This window comes from Centrocercus urophasianus, unplaced genomic scaffold, assembly GCF_019232065.1.
Source record: "Centrocercus urophasianus isolate 14NV4802_14NV808 unplaced genomic scaffold, USGS_Curo_1.0 seq_18, whole genome shotgun sequence".
Lineage (NCBI taxonomy): Eukaryota > Metazoa > Chordata > Aves > Galliformes > Phasianidae > Centrocercus > Centrocercus urophasianus.
In genome coordinates, this window is record NW_024884733.1 from 3,886,045 (window position 1) to 3,906,406 (window position 20,362).

The 20,362-nt window shown below is 46.6% G+C and overlaps 1 protein-coding gene across 8 annotated transcripts in view; it reads left to right on the forward strand.

Annotated features, from left to right (window-relative positions):
• Positions 1-20,362, forward strand: part of RASAL2 (RAS protein activator like 2) — a 149,978-nt gene that overhangs the window by 55,868 nt on the left and 73,748 nt on the right. For all 8 annotated transcript variants that reach the window (XM_042819276.1, XM_042819277.1, XM_042819279.1 and 5 more), the window contains 2 exons: positions 13,162-13,289; positions 19,198-19,321. In XM_042819276.1, coding sequence (XP_042675210.1) covers positions 13,162-13,289; positions 19,198-19,321 — 252 coding nt within the window. The remainder of the gene's footprint in view (positions 1-13,161; positions 13,290-19,197; positions 19,322-20,362) is intronic.

Genomic DNA, 20,362 nt, shown 5'->3' on the forward strand with positions numbered 1-20,362 from the left:
CGGTGATGGCAGGTACAAGTGTCTTCAGGCCAGAGTTGCTGAGCACTGTGTTAGTGCAAGCTTCTGGCTGCACTGCTGCGGCCATAGGTTTCCTGTCAGCCCAACTGTAGCCTGATTAGAAACACAAGCACGGTTTCAGCCACCAACATCTTGAAATGACAGTCCTTTCCTTTGTGCGGCTTCCTGTTGATCTGCTGAGCCTTCGTATAATCGAAACGGGGGGTAAAGTTTTGGGGAAAAATGGTAGAGAACTGCAGTAACTGCCCTGAACTGGCTGCGAAGGAGCTGTGTGGTCTGTCTGCTGGTTTTCACGCTTGTGACCACGACTTCCCCCCCTGTCATGTGCTACTGTCACGTGCAGGGCTGGCTCCTTCTCACCACCCCCTGAGATGAGCAGAGTGAGGAGCCTTCCATCCAGAGAGCTCATGGAATGTGCACGGCATGCAGAGGAGGATTGCTTTCCCATTCTGCTTACCTGAGCTGAGAGGTGTTGTTAAGCATTAGGAGGTTCATGTATCTCTCGCAGTTAAAACCTAACCTAAAGGAAATGGTTGAGCTATTTGTCCCAGTACTCCAGAAGAGCAAGTGGGATAGTCCTATATATAACCCACATGGGAAGGGCAAACCAATGACTGTCAGTAAAATACTGTGCAGTTTTCTTCCTCTTGGTGCCAGAGAGACGAGTACTGTATGCATCCCACACCAGGTGGGTGCCCTGTTTATGAGCTCCATGGGTGCTCGTTAGGTGTTAGTGGGCACAAGTGGGCATCCCTGCCTCCAACTCAGTTCTGCCCCTGTCTGATCCAGTGCTTGTGACTCCTTTTCCTCCTCCTCATGCAGCTGTGTGACTGCTGCAGCTCTGTTACAGCTGTACCAACAAGGTAATTCCAGCAGCAAGGAGCTCCCTACAGGCAGCCACAGAACCTGCCCAAGGAGCTGTATGAGATGAGGGGTTGTTAGCTTCTGCATGGATATGCTCTAGCTGCAGAAGGGAAGACATTCTTTCTGGGAAATATATATATATTTGTCTTTTTTCATTGTAAGGTTTCTTCTGAACTTTCCATGAATGCCACATGTTTATAACCAGAAGTGACCACACTGTGATTTCTCTAATTGAGAAACTGTTGTTTGTGCTGCACCTCCCAAACACTGTCACTGTGTGTGTACGTAGTGTTTTGGATGTTGTGAGTGCAACAGCTTAGCTGCATGGTGCAGCCTTTGTGCCCAGACCTCCCCCAGCTTTGTGCTCACGCTGTAGCAGCTGTCATTTCTACCTCCATGCTCGTGTGTCTCCAATATGCTGAGACAGAAAGGGGCAAAGTCTGCAGACAGAAGGCAGCATGAGTCCAGCTGGTGCACTGATGGTATTTGATTCAAATGCTTGTGCTCCATGGGGGATCACGTGTTCGCTTAGATGCAGGTGTATTTATTTTAATGGCAATCCTCTAGGTAGGCGTGCTGCGTGTGAACAGACCTGTCCTCAGAAATGAAAGCTGTAAATGCAAGAGGAGAAAAAAAAGTTGTATTGTGTTATGTATCAAAGGACTTGTCCTTACCAGGTGACACGTTTCTGAATTGTCAAATGCATGGAGGGAAAATGTGACAGCACAGAGCCTGCCCCCAGCAGCCCGGGCTGAATTAAATACACGCATAGCAATCTCTGCTCCAAATAGCTCCTGCATGGCTGTATAATTTGAAAGAGAAATGCTTTCAGGGTGATGATGGGTTTTGTCTACATCTGTAATGTCTCATTTGTCTGCGGATGCCCAGCAGCCTTCGCTTTGTTTATTCAAAGATGAGCAAACGTGAAACTGAATGTTCTTTTCAGTGATCAGTGGAAATCAATGCGAACAATGTTGGTCCGTATGAGATGCATATGTACACGTATGTATGTTTAGCAAGGTTTGCTGGATGGATTGCTCCTAAACATACAGCTTGACTCAAATGCAGAGAATTTGCAAAGAGGCAGTTGTAGCTCAGGGACAGTGGAGTGTGGTCACTGATGGATAAAATGAAATTCCTGCTACATTTTAGTGGCTTAAATCACATGAGATTTCAGGAAAGAAAAAGTAGGATTATTTTTTCTTTTTCATTATGGTGTCTAGTTGCTCCAGGGCTAGCAAAACTGGGAACAAAATATCATTTTTGTCTTGCTCTGTTATTAGAGAGGATTTTACACAGAAAAGAGAGGTGCATTATCATCGTTAGTCGCTGCCAGCAGAACAAACAGTACTGCTCTGTAGATGTGGCGGGGAAAGCAGAGCTCCAAGTTTTTGGCAAACTGAGTAGGAAGGAGGAAATGAGCAAGATGCCATGCATGGTTTTTATCACCAGAGATTTGCAAAAATAAGTTAGACATCCGTCGGGGGCTGGAGGCAGGGTGCCACACGGCTCCAGGGATGTGCAGGCAGCACAGCCTGCCCATAGCAGCCCTAAAATTCACAGCAAAAAGAGAGCTGTGCCCCAACAGGCACTCCTTGGTGCTGCCTCTCCTCTGTTTGTCTGTGGAGGGTGTTCAGATGTGCTGTGAGTGCTCTGGCTTTGTGCTGCTTGGGGTCTGCCTGCCTCACCTGTGGGAAAAGTGACGGTGGTTAATGTGCCAAGCTCTTTTATTATATGGAAGAAAATAGAGGTGCTCGGGATTCTGCCCAGTATTTTCTTTTGTTATATCACTAAGTGGATGTTTGTGTCTGTTTATGCTCTCATTCCGTGTGTGTTTTGAAATCTCATTGTACTCAGCGGTGGAAAATTGGCTGCCTGGTGAAGGCATGTTAAGGACAGCTATCTACAGTAGCTGGAAGGAAATGCTTCTCAAGGTATTGTCCGAGTTGGTTCTCGCAAAGTCCCTGGGGATGTGAACTTTTCTTACCTTCTCCACCCATCTTCTGGCAGCAGGGAGAATTCCTAGCATTGCTGTTTAAAAAGAAATGAGGAGGATACATCCATGCTGCCCTGTAATTGTTTCCCAATAGAAGTGCCATGGATTTCAGCAGTAACTCATAAACCACTCTGTTGATCATTTACATCAGGGAATCCCATGAAGCAGTGAAGTGAAACAGGTCTCTGAACTGGATGAAAACTATCACGTTCAAGTAGAAATTCCCTTTGTACTCCCAGTCTGGTCAGATTTGCTGTTACAAAATGCAGTTGCACAGCAGGGCAGCTAATTAGATGTTATCAGGACTGTTTTGAAGAGGTTGTGACCTATAAATTTCTGTTTAGTGTTGCTGTAGGAAAGAACTTTTTGCTCACTCGGCCTCCCTCGAGGATTTTGGAGATGAGCAGCAGTGGTTTTATCCTGCTAAAAGGGGATTTGTCGTGGGGGCTTTGGGGTGTCCATGTGGAAAACATTTGGGGAAGAGTGTGTGTTTGTGCTTAAGGGATTTGTGGCATTAGTGCTCAGCATCAGAGAAATCAGCAAAGTGAGCAGCAAAAGGTTTAGTCCCTGCCTTCTTGGTGTGCTGCAGGCATTGGGGATGGAAGAGGAGTGATGTGGGTGCTGTGATGGGAGCTTTGGGAGGAGGATGTGGGGTTCCCTTTCTTCAGGGCAGCCCAGCCTGCCTGAGAGAGAAGAAACATGTTACAAAGAGGGAAAACCCAGTATACCTAAGAATACCTGAAATACTGCATCCCAGCTACGGATCCCCTTTAATTAGCTACACCGTCATCAAAGGATGCATTAATCACACTCGTTTGAGTTTCCAGCAGCACAGTAAACCTGCTTCACCTGCTTTGGTGCTATGTCAGGATCTCTGCTCCCAGCATCACTAAGGTGTCCCGCTGAGCTGCCTGCACCAGAACCTCCCCTAGCACTGGGCTCTCCCAGCACTTGCAGCTTCTCTGCTCTGGAGCTGCTGTTTCCCCTGCTGCCTCTTCTCAGCTGCTTTCCTTCAACATGGCCAAGGGGAGACCAGAAGAAAGAAATTGTCCTCCACCAAATTGCTTGTGACTTCCTAATGCTGAGCCAAAGTGGATTTTCATCCCAGAGCCAGCTTTCCCTCCAGAAACAGATTCGGTTCCTGGGTTGATTTACGAGGGGAAGCTGGCCTTATGCACGTGTATATAACACACAAGTGAAAAGATGGAGAAAGAGGTGGGACGCATCATTCTTTCTCTGTACTGGGTTAAGTGTGGGCTTCACATGATTTGCAATAGATTCAGTGCTGTGCTGGCAGGCTGACCGAGCATTCAGAGCTCCTAGGTTTGGAAGAGCATCCTGCTGAGGACTTTGTGATGATTATTTTTTCCCCAGTACTCTTTTCTCCCATCACAAAAACCACAGCCAGATAGAGGCTGGCTGGCTGGCTTTGCAGACCACAGAGGCTGTCTTTCTGCAGAGGTGCTATTAAAAAGAGAAGGGAATTCAGCAATCCTGATGCTGCTTTGAGAAATCAGTTTTGGGGCTGAGATTGTTCAGATCAGTGGCAATGGGTGAATGGATGCCTTGGTTTTTTTTTTTTTTTCTGAAGGAAAGCTGAAGGCTGTGTGGTATAACACAATCTGCATGTGGAAGGTGATGAGGCTGTGTTTATTTCCAGTTACACCACTTGAACTTGCATGGTCGCTTTTTTACCACCTTGTGTGTGCCCGTGGCTTGTTCTCGTCTTCACAGCAGTGCTCCTCTGCCTTTCTTCTTCCAATGCCGCCTCCTCTTTACCTGCCAGAACGAGGCAAAAGGGTCTTGAAGCCAGGCAGTGAGTGTCTGCTGGTTGGTGCCTTGCTGGCAAGGGTGGGGAACAAAGCTGTGCTTGCATGTATTTCTAGCTTTGACCACAGGTACGTTATAATCTTGTGCAACCAAAAAAATAAGCAGGAACTGAAAAGTCTTTGCTTTTAAATTGGTTATTCTTTCTCAATGCTTTGTTTTCTTTTTCCAAAGCTGCCTTGGGCCAAGTCCTTTTGAGGTTCAGGATGCTTCTCCTTAGCCTCCTTCCTGCACTGCTGCGGGCCGGCTGCAAGGAATAAAGATGCAAGAGCAACCAGAGCAGACTGCTTGCTGCTGGAGAGACTGCGAGGTGCAGATTAGGGTGGGTGAGAGTAAGCTTTACAGAGAACAGAACGGGGGAAGGGTGTTGAGCTGGGTGAGAAAAGGATCTTACATTAATTAAGAGGAGAAACTGCAGATTTTTTTCTCCCAAGAATAATTAACTTTTCTGCTGTTCTTCATTACCCTCTTCCTAAAGCTCTCATGAAAGCTTCTCCTTGCTTCAGGGAGAAGTGTCACTTGAGAATCTTCTCAGAACTTGGCAGCTCGGTAATAAGGGCATGTAATCTTTTATAATCCTCTCTTCAGGTTTGTAATATCCATTTCTGTTTTGAGGTTCCAAAGCGTTTTGTAGGCCAAGTGGGATTTAACCAAGAGAAACACACAGTTAATATTCAGGAGCAAAGACTCCTGGATAAAGAATGAGCACTGAATGAGAAGGAAGGAAAACCTGCTCAGTATTGCAGGCAGGGTCACTGCGATGGCTTTGAGTGGCCACAGGAGGTTTGCAGCCCTGCTGACTAGCCTGGGAACCAAGCTGTTTTTTTCCACGGAGCGCAGCTTCGCTGTGGGTGATGTCATGGGATTGCCCAAGCCCTCCCAACAAGGAGCTGTCTGTCTGCAGGCTGGGCTGAGCCAGGAGCTCACCTGTGTGCATTTCATAAGGTTCCCACCGGGATCACATTGTGTTTCCTGGCTCCACCCATCGGTGCACATCAATGACTGCGTGCTTTGGGATCCTGGCATGAATCCATCAGAGAAGATGCTAACTTATCTCAGCACATGCATCTTCCATGCTGTCTCTCACAAACCTGGTTGTGATGTATGAGAAAATGAGCAGAGGAGAGAAGCAAGGCTCAATTACGCTCCGCAAGGTTAGCGATAGGCTGTGCAGAGTGTAAGAGGCTTAGTGCAGCTCAGCAGAGTTCAAGCTAATTGGCAGCTTTAAACTGCTATTAAGAGCTTCCACACCTTTTGCACGGTGACAGCAAACTGGTGCAGCTTTCTGCTTTCTAATCAGACTTACCCTGCCAGACCAATTTTAGCTTTATGCCTAATTTTGCTTTTGCTGCTAGCTCCTTAGCTCTCATTTTTAGGACTTGCAGGAAAGCTTCAAACTGTTGGCGCACTCAGCATCTGCTAGCTGAACAACTCGTAAGATTTTAAGACTTGTGGTTTCTTTTTTTGGAATGTCTCCATGATTTTTTTTTTTCCTTCTGAAAAGGAAAATCTCAGTGAAGTCTCAAATCACGTGGCTGCATCCTTGTGGCCAAACTGCATTTGCACTCTAGGGTTTGTGCTGAGGCTCTGGTGCTGGGGGCGCTGCTATTAGGGGCTGAGGGTAGTGTCATTGGCAGTTTGGGGAAGGTTTGGTTTTGAGTCGTGTCTGTGATGGTGGAACAAGAGTGGAAATCTTGGCTAATCTCGTAACGTACACCCAGCCCCAGTGTGAAAATTACTGAGCTTTTGATAAGCAAAGTGGTGATGTTGCCAGCGTAGGGCAGATGTTCTGACTGGGGAGTGAGAAAATCAACAGGCTGGGAGCTCGGCTGGGTGAGCCAGCCTGCTGCATCTCTGCAAACAAGTCACAGTGCAGGAATGGGGGGGTAGGAGCAATGTCAACAAGAGAAGAAGCAGTGAGAACTGATCTTTCTGGAGGATGCTAGATTTATTAAGCTGTACCATCCTGGGGTTTTTCTCTTGTTTGTTGCAAAGGAGGCAGCACTTGTCTGGCTCTCAGCGTCACTAGACATTCGCTGATCTGATGCCTTAGCCTCTCCCATGTAAAAATCTTTCCTTACATTTTAATGTAGAACATCTCTAGGACACTGAGGAATCTGGTCTGCTGGGTAAAACTTTGATGCTCACCCTTCAGCCTTCTAGGGTTAGTCAAATTGTCCCTGTGCTGAGGTGAGGCTGCTGTGCTTGGGGAATTCAGAGCTGGAAGGCAAAGCCTTCCTCTGCCCCACTGCAGATCCCATCACAGCTTTTCAGAAGCTGGAGGGAGAAAGCTCGAAACTCCATGTCTAAACAGTGAGCAGCAACTACCTCCAGCATTCTCATCTTGAAGTGTTAAGAGATTCCTCCACCCAGAGGTGGTGCACTGGCAGTATGGAAGGGGAAGCTCACACATGGCACATGAATTGCTACTGTGATGCTTTCCGTTAGGGTACGGGGCATGCAAACTGCACCTGGCTAAACAACCTTTCTAGCAATCTGTGGCTGATGAGATTCTCCAGTGGGATGAAGGAAAAGCAGTTCTTAGGCTTTGCCTGATCAATAAAAGAGTAGCAGAAAGTTAGTGGCATACTACTGCAAGATTGGCCAGTGCTAGAAGGATTAATGGTCTTGTAAAGAATTTATGCCAAATGCATTGGAATCTGAGAAAGTCGTGGTGCTGGTCGTAAGTTGTGCCAGGTTCTAAAATACCCTTTTCATCTACATAAACCTTTTACAGCTTTATGCTGCATAGAATGGATTTTCCAGGTAGTGCTTTGGCGTTACCCAGTTGGTGGGAGAGCTTTTGTGATCCTTGAAATCTGGTGGCTTTGCTAGGCTTTCCTTGCCTCCTACCTATTGATACTAGGTTTCCCTAGAAGAATTTGGGCAGTGCTACATGCAGCTGCTGGAAGAGAACAACTGCATTGAACTGAATCAAGGGCTTGCCTGTGTACTGAAGGTTGTTGCATGCAATAAATATAACAGAGAATTCACACTGGATGTTTCCCTCTAATAACATCCTACACAAACATCTCATCCTAAAGGGTCTGCTCTTGCTTTCTGTACTTAAAATCACACCTCCTTCACTACAGAGGTCTTCCACCTGCTGTGAAAATGTAGGTGCTTCTTTGCTGTGTCAGAGCTGTGCTACAGTGATGGGGAAGTGAGTCATGCTCCGTCTCACAGCACCTAAGACATTTCCTAGAAGACCTGCAGCCACTGCCCATGCTGTGATTTCAAATAAATTGACAAAAACAAGTTTCATTTCTGTAATGTGTCCTGGTCATATCTCAGTGTTTTGATTCAGAGAAGCTGTTGGCCTCTAGGAGCTCTATAGCATGTGAGTCTCTGGTTTAGCACACATAGCATGTGCTGATTTCTTTTGTAGTGCTGCCTGGTTAGTTGTGAGTATTGTGTTCCCTGTGAGGACATCGTGGTGGCTTTCTGCTTGGGGATGAGCATCCCTGCCTCTTCTTCCAGATCAGTCTCCATCATTAGATGGAAAGATGCATGCAGTCTCCTTGGGTCACAAGCACGACCAGGAAGCATCACTTCAAGCTGGGATTTGAGCTTAGTGAAATAGGAAATGTAAACAAAAGCTGTAAGTATTTATTTGCATGAGAGAAAGTGGAATTGCCTGGTCATGCCTTCCCTAGCAGCCCTCAGTGCATGCTGTGTGCTCACCTGTCCCCTTGCACTGAGTAGGGCTGCTCTGGGGCCTGGCCTTATTCTCAAATTCTCTGCTCTGCTTAGATGTTTAAATCCAGATCCTGCAGACCTTCATCTGAATGCTGTGTGACAGTGTGAAATAGTCACAGATACACACAGCTTTACGTCACATAACTTTGCTGTTATTTTGATTTGTCTTGGTAACTCCTGCAGAAATCTTGCCTTCCTACGAAGTGTAGGTTTAAGGAACACGACATGTTGAGGCAGGGCACACTTCCCTTCCTGGCATATCTCTCCACTGAATCACTACCTTCATCACCTTCTAGAGACAGGGCAGGTTCAGTTAGAGCCTCTTAATTGCCCCTTGTCTGTCAGGAAGCTTCACATCAGTAGCAACTGAAGCTTCAACTCCTGTTCAGCAGCCTGATAAACATTCCAGCTGATGATTATTCAACCTGAGCTGCCTGCCCATGCAGATTTGTGTGGGTCTGAGTCCCGATCTCAGACAACAGCATTTACCTACAGCTCTGAGTCCGGTCTCTATGGCAAGTACATAAACCATCATCATGGAAACACTGACACCGGGTGGGTAGACCTGTTGTCAGGAGGTGTTAGGGCGCCTTCTAATCTTCTGTGTGTTCAAGCTTGGCCACTCCGTTAGTTACTCAGCTGCTTGGCAGCTCCGTGCTGGAAACACGAGGAGCAGAATACAGACCCTAATAAAGTCGATGAACATTTGGCAAGTACTTCAGTAAGCCCTCAGTTTCACCACAGGAAGATCTTGGCTCAGAAAAGGGGCTTTGACTCATGCCAGGGGTGCTCTTGTCATCACTGGGATGGAGGTTTGCTTTTCTGTGTTTATTGATAGCAGGGAGAGTGCTTTTTGGCAAAAGAAACCGAAAATGTGAATTATGTCATTTTGCTGCTTTTAATGTAGATTCCTTGGCCCAATTTTTGCAAATTCTGTCTTTCTCGCTTCTCCTGAAGAGAAGATGCCCCCCTTCTGGTAGTGGCAGAGCTGCTGGGGGCTCAATGCTGCTGAAACATTTGACGTCGCTCGGAAATAATTCTCCAATCCTGCCCATTGAATCCTGCATTTTGGAAACTGTTCTCCACTTGTGAATGCTCTTGCAAGTGTTGTCGTTGCGTAGTTGCAGTGGAAGATTCAGTAACGTTCCCATCTGATAGCACTGGTACTACTCCCTCAACTGCCATCAGTTTTCATAAATTGCCTTATCCCTCTCTGCAGGATCAGCCTGGCACTGGCTCCATCTTTCCATCTTCCTTCTCCCAGCACCAATCGACACCTCTTTTCGATATGCGGTTGCAGTATGGCTGTTCCTTCCCCCACTATTTTCTCTCCTTATAAGCTCTGTAGTTAATAATAAGGTGCAAGTTGTCGTTTGGCTGAGAGAATGGGAGCTTTGTGGATATTTATAACGTGCCTCGTGGCATTTCAGAGCCCCGAGGAAAAACGGCACAGTTTCAGCTCTTCAGATGTGTCGGATGTGGCAGGCGGGCAGCGGCGCTGCTCAGTTCAGCAGGGAGCAGGGACAGAGAACGGGGTTTCTTCCAAGCTGTTACTTAATTGATATTAGCATTTGAAGGCACATAAGGCATGACCTCTCATCCTGTGTGTAGTCTGATTCTGCCTTCCTGAATGCCTCATTGTACTGATGCAGAAGGAGAAGGTTTGCATCAGACCAGAGAAATGTATCTCTCAGCAGTGCTTGCATGCCCAGGTGTGTGGCTGCATGAGCCCATCCCACCCAAACACCTGCAGACTCAGAGCTCTCAGTTGCTCCTCCTGCATCTCTTTTAGTACATTCATTAGTGAGTTGCTTTCTAACACCTGAGCTTGTATGAACCAACAGTGCTGTATGAGATGAAAGACAATGATCCCAAGGTGAGAAATGGCAACCTTGATGAAGGAATAAAAATGGTGAGGCAGTGGCACAGGCTGCCCAGAGTGGTGGTGGTGCCCCATCCCCACAGACAGCCAAGGTCAGGCTGGATGGGCTGTGAGCACTGATGGAGCTGTGGGTGTCCCTGCTTAGTGCAGGGACTGGGACCAGATGGCCTTTAAGAGTCCATTCCAACTCAAACAATTCCATGATTTTCAACCTTTCCCTAAAGCAATACCAGATACATGTGGACTTCTTGCTGTTACCTCCCCTTAGTGATCAGATCAGTGCTGCTAAATCAGTTTTATGGGGCATTAGTGGCAGAGATTGGTAGGTTTTATTGCATTCACGTTGGGGCCAAGAATCTAAAGTGAAAACCAAAGATGAAGAACTCTGGAAAACAAAATGGGCTTTGTGAAGCAACCAAGCATATATGTGATACTGTGCAAAGTCCACAGGAGTTTTCAGTTTGAACTTGTATTTCAGAGTAAGGTTTGAAGTTACAGCTGTTGGCAGAGGTTGGCTGCTCGGGTAGAGAAGAACTGAAATAGGGCACGGAGGCTGCTAGGTACGAGTGCATTGAAGCTTGTGGTTGTTGCAGGCAGCTTCCTTATGCATACAGCTCCCTGGTTTGCAAGATGGGCTTCCAGCATCTGGGAGGGGAGAGGACCAGAGGTACCTAATGCTTTGGACAGTCATTTACCACCAGTCACCTCTCTGTTGGGGAAGGCGGCCTCGGTCAGCCTGCAGGGCTGCCAGGCTGTGTTTTGGCATGTGTTTGGAAGGCCGCTAACACACGAGATATTAAAGCTGCAGCATGCTCCAGCAGTGACTGACAGCTGCAGACACCGAGGTGGCACGCTGTGCTGCCAGCAGTCTGCAGAACGCTCCTCCAGCACGGCCAGCCTGCTTGGCAGGGAGCCGAGGCTGGCCTGCTGCACCCAATGACTCATTGAAGTCCGGGAGCTGTTACTGCAGTTGGAAGGAGCCATTCTGTTCTTTAATCCTTCTGTGCAGCCCGTAGATCGATTGGATGGTTCAGTGCCAAAGCTTCTAGTTAGTAGAAGCTATAAAGCAAAAGTTTTCTGAGGCTGGGTAAGCTGTGAGTGTAGTAGGCTGTGTGCTGGAGCTGGTGGTTCAGGAGGGTTTTGCAGTGTCATGAGAAAGGCAGCCCCGAAGCAGGTTGCTCACTTACCACACTTCTCCATCCCTTTTTCCCTGATCTTGTGCTTCTCTACCCAAAGGACTGCATCCCAAGATTTGTTGCACGCTCCTGGCTGAGGTTTTCCTCATTCTGTCAGGCTGCTGCTCCTCGCTTGGGCTCCTTCAGCACAGGGAGGCTGCACAGGGACCATGGTGGCTTCCCCAAGCCCTGCTTTTGCCTACACAGATATTTGGGTACGCTGGACCTGTGCAGTGCTGCTTGTGGCTGCTGGAAAGCAGGAATTGGTTGGTGTGGTGCAGGGCCTGCCTTCTGAGCATCCCTCTTTCTCCAAATGGTCCTACCTAACAGCAAGGAAACAAAGAGAGATTTCAGTTCAGTTATTCAGTCACCCGTTCTGTGCCTTTTCCTGCTTAAAGGTATTGGATTGCACGCTTCAGGTAATCCTCTGAGCAACCACAAAATCTTAATGCAAAATCCTAACGCAATGTGAGCAGGGAACTGTGTACCGAGAGCTTAATTCTCTAGCTTTCCAAGTGGTCCCTGAGACAAAGCTGCTGTGAGTAGGTGGAGAGCACGGAGATGTCGCAGCTCTGTTAGTAACGAAGTGGGATTTGAAACGTGGGTTCCCTTGCAGGCGGCGGGTGCCTGAGGATTCAGTGGCCTCTAGTGGTGAATGCACGCAGTAGGTATGGCACGCATTGTCCTTAGCCACGTGCGAACGCTGTGGAACTCTGAGCAGGATTTATTTCAACACTCGTTTTGCCTTACGGGTTCCTAAAACGTGGGGGCTGCTGGCTTTCTGCAGAGCGAGTGTTAGAGTATGGTTAGGCTGAGTTAGAGTTAGGCTGCAGTTGGACTTAAGGACCCTTCCAACCTGAGTAATTCTATGATTCTGTGAGTGTGATGGGGCAGCGCTGCTTTCTGCAGCGTTATCCCCCTGGCAGTAGCTCAGCAAGCTGCAGAGCTGGGTCAGAGAGCTGCCCAGGTTGTAGTCAGTTTGCCCAGCTGCCTAGCAGCTCTGGCTCAGGGCTCACCTGCTTGGCAGTGCCACCTGCACAGCTGCCATGCTTCTGTCTGCATTCTCACTTCTGGTCCTGGAGGAAAATTCCCATAGTGAGAGGCTCAACGAGGTGTGGAGCTCAAGGCTGAGTCTTGAGGCAAATTGACTTTTCAGTTTTTTGTCACCACAGTGGTTGTGGCTGGATGGAAATGCTGGGAGACTGCTGTCTGTCACGATTTAATCTGACAGCTTCCCTGCTGAAAGGATGCCAGGAAGCCCTTCCCAATTCAATATCATCCCCCTGAGATTTCCCTCCTTTCTTCGTGCCTCCTGCCTTGCTCTCCTTCTCCCTTCCCGTGTCTCTCTGCCCTCAGTCTCATATAGGTTTATTAAGATGCAGAGGACATCCAGGGTCTACGTTTCTCAAAAGGAAGCAGAGTTTGTGTGCAGACTGTCACTCTTTGCTTTTGGTTGGAATGCGAGAGCATTCATATTCTTCTCAGGTATTGCTATTTTCATAAGCTGTGCTGTAGATATGTATAAGTATTCATGGTGTGCCTCATACTGCCTTCCACGGTGCCTCCCAAGATGAGCAGTTTGTCTTTTAACGTGCTGATGCTAAGTACAGCTCACTGCTCTGCTGCAGAGTTACAGAGCTGAAGGAGGGCGGCTAATGAAACAGGCTAATGATGCTAGGATCCCCATTCTGTGTTCACAGATGTAAAAGGACCACCTACACACAGGCTGTCCTGCGGCCAGTCCCCCTACACCGAAACAACGACATGGGAGAGGAAGTACTGCATCCTGACTGACAGCCAGCTGGTGCTGCTCAACAGGGAGAAGGAGGTGAGAGAACACACGTCGGCCTTCTGTGGTAACACAGGAAGGCAGCTTTCTTCACCTCTCTTTTTTTTTCTTCTTTTCTTTAGTTGCTCGCAAGTCGACTTGAGTGTGTGAATGGGAGAGCTAACCAGTTCTGTGCATATAGCTGGCATGGCACGCAGAGATACAAAGCAGCTAGCCCAGGTGTTGCACAGAACAAAATGCATCCACTGTGCATCCACTGCTCCCTGCTTGAATTTTAGGCCCAGCATTTCAGCCTGCCACTGCATTTCTCTGTGCTAGCTCTGCTTTTAATGGTAGCTGGAGCCACCATGGCTACCTAAACTTCACATCAATGCAGACGTAAGCTTGTAAAAGTGTGCTGTTGGTGCCTATGTTTTGGAGTGCAGAGCAGAAGAAGTATGCAGCCTTCGTGCTCTGCTGTCAGAAGGTAAATTGTTTGAGATAAGGGTTTGCCTTCTGTCTTGCTAAATCTAGCAAACAGGATTGAGTGGCCCTTGGTGTGGAATACTCAAAGCTATTGCAACCTTTGCTTTAATTATAAGATTACAGTGTGTATGTGTATATAGCATGTAGGACTTGGCATTGTGCCTTGGTATGAAGGTCATGTCAATATGGTTAAAGAATAGGCATATTTTAGTTGTCTGAAGCATTGTGAGCAAACAAATGGTGATAAGTCCTTTCTCAAGCATGCATCTCGGTATGGTTTTTCTTGTTGTATTTAATGTCTACAGGCTCTCGCAAATACAGGAGCTTGAGAAGTTGATAATGTTCCTGGGTTTGTTTGCTTAATTACTCTGCTATAGATTTGCTGTTTAAATATTTCAGGACGAGCTACAAAGTAAGAATGATTTCAGATTATTGAAATAGACTTTATTGTATATAAATGTCTATGAATTTGAATCTAATACCGTGATTTCCTGCATTTGGAAGTGGCCTGGATTCTTTGAAAGCTGAGAGCGTGAGACCCGTTCCTGGTGTAGCACTAAGCATTATCCATCTTGAGCTTTGATTAGGTGTGCTTACGAGGGCTGAAGCATTTCCCTGCATGGGGAGAGTGGGAGGAAAAGGTTTAGAGGACGACTTGTGTTATTAGAATGGAACAGCACCAATGCTAATTTGTAGGAGAGGTAATCAAACGCAGGGAAAATTGAAGACCCATATCATAATATTTGTTTACTACATAATTCTTTTTCTAGTCTGACAGGAATGTCACCTAAGGAATTAAGGTATCTCCTGAAGAAACTTAAGGACACGAGAAATATTCCTAAAGCTGTGCTATACCAGCACAGCTGGGCTAAAAGGATGCATCTCATTAAGAGATGCATTAAGGAGCATAATTGAAAAAAAAAACACTGGCTCATATCAGCAATAATTATCTGAAGGTGGTAACCATGCTCTTAAGGGTTGTTAATTTTCCTTACCACTTACAGTTGAAACATTTTGCCAGGAGTCAGATGAGCCTCTTGCTTAGATCCTGAGGAGTAAATATGGGAACTCTGAAGCATCGCTGATGTGAAGTCATTACATGTGGTATTTAAATGCACTTTGTTTTTGCCTGTTTTCTCCTAGAAGCTGGAGAAATGCCACGTTGGGGCATATGCAGCGTGGGTTTTAAGTATAGTAAAGGAAACCTTTGTAACGTGCTCTCAAAGGAGTCTGCCAGCAATATCACAATGAGAAATAACTTGTTTTGGAGAATGCTGTGTGCAGATGAGCCAGGCAGACATGCCTTTGGTGCAGGTGTGACTCCACATGCTGATAATATGATTTGTTTCAGAAGTTGGAGACAGATTAGCCGTTCTGATTTCAAAGTAATTTGGGACTGTTCTAAGTGAAGGGAAAAAGGGAACTTCTAGCAGGCACAAGTGCTTGTGGGAAAATAAAAGGTTGTTTTAATCTAGAAATCTGTACATACAGCAGTGTACATGTAAGCCCTTAAAGAAATATAACAGCTACACTGGTAGAAATGCTGGTTGAGGCATGGAACTGATGCTCTGCATTTGCAGCTTTAATGTCTCCCAAGCAGAGGCATCCCTTATGGCTTTCCTGGAGAAGGGCAGCAGCGTAGTGCCTTATACGTGGTGAGTCAGTGGGAGGGAAAAGGCCCTGTGGCATGGGGTCTCTAGGCAGGAGAGGACAGAGAGCTGTGAGGTTGGGAAGAACTGAATGATGAAGTGTGCAGGAGAATGGGAAAGAGCCCCTGGGTGGAATCCCAGATACCACCTTCCTAAGCAAGGGAAGGGGTTAAAGGTGTGAGGAAAGGGGGGGGGGGGGGGGGGTGAGGGGAAGCACAAAATGCAGAAAACAGATTCTTAGAGTAAAATGATATTTAGAGTGAAATTGTTGGAAGGGTGATCCTGGAGAATGGTTTTTGTTAACCTAAAGTGAGGCAAGAGGAAGATGGAGAGGTTCCTGCTCTGAATGTGAAAACTGCTGATAGAGCAGGTCGGTCAGATTTTCTTTGGACTGTTGATGAGGATCTTAGAAACAGTGTGAGGAACAGAATGATACACATCAGTAAGGGGATGGATGGGAGGGAAGAAGGAAGAGATGCTAACAGCAGTGCCCTCCCAGCTGCACAGAGCACTTGTGTCATCTCAAAGCCAGCATAATGTGAACATGGTGTGGGGCATCTGAGGCATCTCCTCGTATTTTCTGTGCATCTGCTTTGTTCTTTCACAGAACAGGAATCTAAGAAGCTCAGCTCATGTGGAATTGAAAGTGAACAGGAATGTTTGATGTTTATGGTACTTAGTAGAATCATTATACAAGCATGTATGGAAAGCCAAAAGGTAGGAAAACATGTACAGCATGTGAAGAAGTAAAGAAAGGATGTCTTAATTGCTTCGGATAACTGCTAAAATGGTTTCCTTTCAGTTAAAATGCAGCATCATGCATTGTGCAGCCTTTTATTTTAAGGCTGAGAGAACAGAAAGTAAACCAGGGAGTAAGAAACCTTTTTTCTTGTAGCACCCTCTCTGCCCACTCCCACATAGATTTATTGACAAGGCTGTTTGGACAGTGTGTGCAGACAGACTGGCACTGTGCAAGCGCAACAGTAGGTTGGGAAACAGAGAAATTTGGTCCAACTTGGTCCAAAAATATCTGTAATTGCTTAGACAAAAATAGGCTGAGAGTATCACTGTGTGCAGCATAGGTAAATATTAATTACTTGTCAGTTCATCAACTTCATAAAATGAAATAGGTGAGATTGCAGAATGAAGATTATTAATGAAGGGAAGAGACTGAGACCTAAAAAGTAGAAAGAAAATGAGCACCTGTAGGGGCGTGAGGGACGACTTAGCAAATAAGGAGGCTTGAGTGACAGACGTGCAATTACTAGAACATCTTGTGGTGTGGCAACACCTAGCAGCATCTACCAAGACTAGGAGAACAGGTCTAGGCTGATTCTCACAAATCAGTGTTTCTTTTTTATATGAGGAGGACGATTTCCCACTGTCAGGAGTGTGGATGTTTTCAGTGTTGGTGAAACCTGTTCCATAGGCAAGAGCTGTGAGCACCCACTTCTAAAGAAGGCACCATACAGAATGCCTGCAAAAACAGAGGCATTGAAACAGGAAAAGGGAATGAGTCAGTATCTCTGATCAGCAGTTTCTGATAGATAACCCATTGCACAGCACTTTCGTGAGGGATGTGACAAATGAGTACATCTGGGTTTGGGCTGCTTTTGGGTTAGTCACAGTCTGTAACTTGGCTGCTGTCCTGCAGAATCCTTCAGTTTTGCATTCAGCTGCAAATGCAAATCTCTTATCACTGTGATAGGCTCTTCCCTTTTCTCCCCCACACCCCAGGCCTCACCTTTTTAGTACTGCAAATCCGATATGCCCATAAATATGAGTTTGTCGAAGCTCAACTCAGGCATAAGATTTGTTTCAATTACCAAATGAGTTTAATTACTTGTCTCCCAAGGTCCCCAAGAAATGCTTATCAACATTTTTAAAGTGGATTCTTAAGTTGGGATTTTAGCCAGCTTCTAACTTTCTCATGGAAGGCAAAAACTAAAGCAAAGAGCTTTATCATTAAGTAACTGTCGATGTGATTCCAAACTTCCTCATTATTAATTCAGAAGAGGCTGTGAATTTTCAAGTTTTTTGGTCTTTCCAAGTCTGAAAAAAAATCTGTCTGCAATGGAGAAGCTCTTTTCTGTCTACTTCTGTTCTTTTTTTAAAGCTCCCAGCTTACTTTAAGTGGTATTAAACGCTTGTGATGCTGTTCCTCTGTTTCATCTGAAATCTCTCCATCATCAGACTAGAAATCCCAGGAACAAGGTTTATACTTAAGAAGCGTGTTCAGCAGCAGGTGAGCTGTGATGCTATTTGAGAGATGAAAGCCTGAGCTGTGAACCTGCCCTTGTTACATTTTGGAAATCACCGCTGAAACATGGTCAGGGTTGTCAGGATTGTCAGCAAGCCAGAGCAGGGCTGGGTCATTCGGTGTTGCTGAAGGCTCAGCAGGTCAAAGAGCAGGCAGCAAAGCTGCACAAAAACCTGCTGGCAGCCTGAAGTGCTGCTCGAGCCCTGACTTTGTAATGCATAGTGGTTCTCCTCAGTCCTGGTGCAGTATTGCTCCTGACGCAGCTTGCAGAATTCCCTAGTGAAATAATAGTATCAGGTGTTTCTCAAGGCACTTTAACACTAGCAGTCTTTTCCTGGTGAGGACTGTTCTGCACCAGATGGGTGTTACTGCACCAATGCCCCTCCTTTGGTGTGAAACGCAGCCAGGTTTTCCTGTTCCAGGCGGCTGGTGAGTACAAGAAGGTGCTGTGGCTTAGAGGCAGGACCTCAACCCTCAGACACTCTTCCTGCTAATGGCTCAGGTCCTTTCTGAAGATAAATCCTATCTCTGGTATGCAGTGGTTGGTTTGCTTCTGGCACCGGCTGCAGTGCACTGTGGCCTGTTTGCTTTTCCCAAGGACGCAAAAAACAGCATGGGCTGAGCCACCAACCTCCTCCTTGACACTGGCAGCAAGCTGTTCCCTGCCCCAGGCTATCCTACCGGCTACTGTCACTCTTCTTACACATTGCTAGCAGGGTGCTTCAAGCCAGCCCTTCACCTCACTGGATTAAAGGAATGTTTCTGTCATCCTGTGCCAGAAAGAGAGCAAAGGTACTGAAGGAGGGCACTTAAAAGAAAAGGGACTGCATGAATTTCTCTGTTAAAAGTTGGATGGTGGAGAAGTCTACCCCACAGGAGCTGTGTAAGTGTGGGCATAGCGTAGGTTCAACAAGTTCCCTGAGCAAGGTGCAGCACCTCAGTGCTTCTAGGGTGTGCTGCATCCCTCCAAAAACATGCTCTGAAGAACAGAGAGTGTGCCAAAGGGAGAGGCACCAAGTGGTGTCTCTAGATGCAACCTGAAAATCTAACCTGTGACCCTCATTGAATGAGTGTAGCATAAACTTAACAAAACTACTCTGTTTGAGCTCAGATCGTTTAGCAAAGGAGCTGCTGTAAATATGTATCAACAAAGAGAGTGGCCATGGCAGAGTTAACCGCTGGGGATTTGGGAAACGTGTTTTTAAAAATGAGCACTGTTTGAAGGAGACAAATAGACTGGCAATAGTGACAAACAGCATTCTCTTAAGGTCATTTTTAATGCTAAGTGCATGAAAGTCAGGAAATGCCAGAACCAGTTTGTGAGAGGCAGTGTAGTTTCTAAAATAGTGCAGCGTCTCATGCATCTTTTACAGCCTTCAGTACAAATATGATGTGGGTGGCAGCCCTGCCTGCAGCAGGCAGCTGGAGCTAGGTGAGCTTCAAGGTCCCTTCCAACCCAAACTGTTTTGCGATTCCAGATGAAGGCTCGTTTTTATTTGCTACTAATACTCTGCTTGGAAAATGATGCTCTCAGCGGGGTTGCAGGCTAACAGCTGTCTGTTTTTTCCCTCAGGTGCCCACCGAGGGGTTGCAGGAACCTCAGGATGCCACCAAAGGCCGCTGCCTGCGCCGCACGGTGAGCGTGCCCTCCGAGGGCCAATTCCCTGAGTACCCACCAGATGGGGCCTCCAAGCTGGGTAAGTGAACCGCAGCGGATGGGCTTTAATTTCTAGCCACGTGCTTCCCAGGCAGCATCTCCGTGCAGCAGCCCGCAGAGGTCAGCACCTTGCAGCCAGGCACTGTCTGTGCCTGCCTGCCTGCAAAGGGATTTGCACAGCAGGGGTAATGTCACTGAGGCTGTGTGGGGTGCTGGAGAAGCTGGGCTGCCAAGCTTCCCAAGTCCAGTCCAGGGTTTTTCTCCCTTCCTTATTCCAGACCGTATCTGGCTGCATAAAGCATCGTTGCAGCCCTTGCCAAGGCACTGAGTTAGGGGAGGCAGCAGCTACCACACGCAGAGGAATTCTTATTTTCGTTCCCCATTCATGCAAAAAATTGCCTAGGCATAAGCTGTGAGCTACTGATAGGAGCTAGGAGCGATCCTTCTTTAGTTCATCTCTGAAATATCAATCCTTAGAGAGGCGGAGCTGTAACAAAAACTATTTGTACGCCTTTAAACAGTACACCAGCTGTGATTACATTGTTATCAGAGGTGAAGAGCGGGTAAGGTATTTTTCATTTCATAGGCTCATGTGTGTTTTATGCCAAAGAATTTTATTTTCTAAGTATATAACACTCAAGTCATTAGAAGAGAAACTACTGTGAAGCTAAGCATAGAGAATCCCACTCTTCTGGATAGTTAATTAACAGATTGCAAGTGTAGCACTTATTTGTTCAAACTTGCTTGTTGCACTACCTAACCCTTCCTTATCTGGGGGAGGAAGATAGGGGTGTTTTTTGTTTTGTTTTGTTTGACTCACGGTTTAGGAGTCTGAGAAGAAAGAGGCAGGTCAGTGATTTAGGGAGGGAAATTGCAAAATACTTGGGAATGAGAGAGGTAAACATAGGTCCTATTGGATTTGTTTGTGGCATTTCAAATGCAGTGCAAAATGATCATCTTGTTTTGTTGTATGAACAAATATTCATTCTTGTTTGGAAGTAAAAGCAGCATTAAGCACATTTACATTGTGCTCCAGGCAAAGTACCTGCTCCAGGTGTGTGGCTGGTGGGATGGCAGGGGA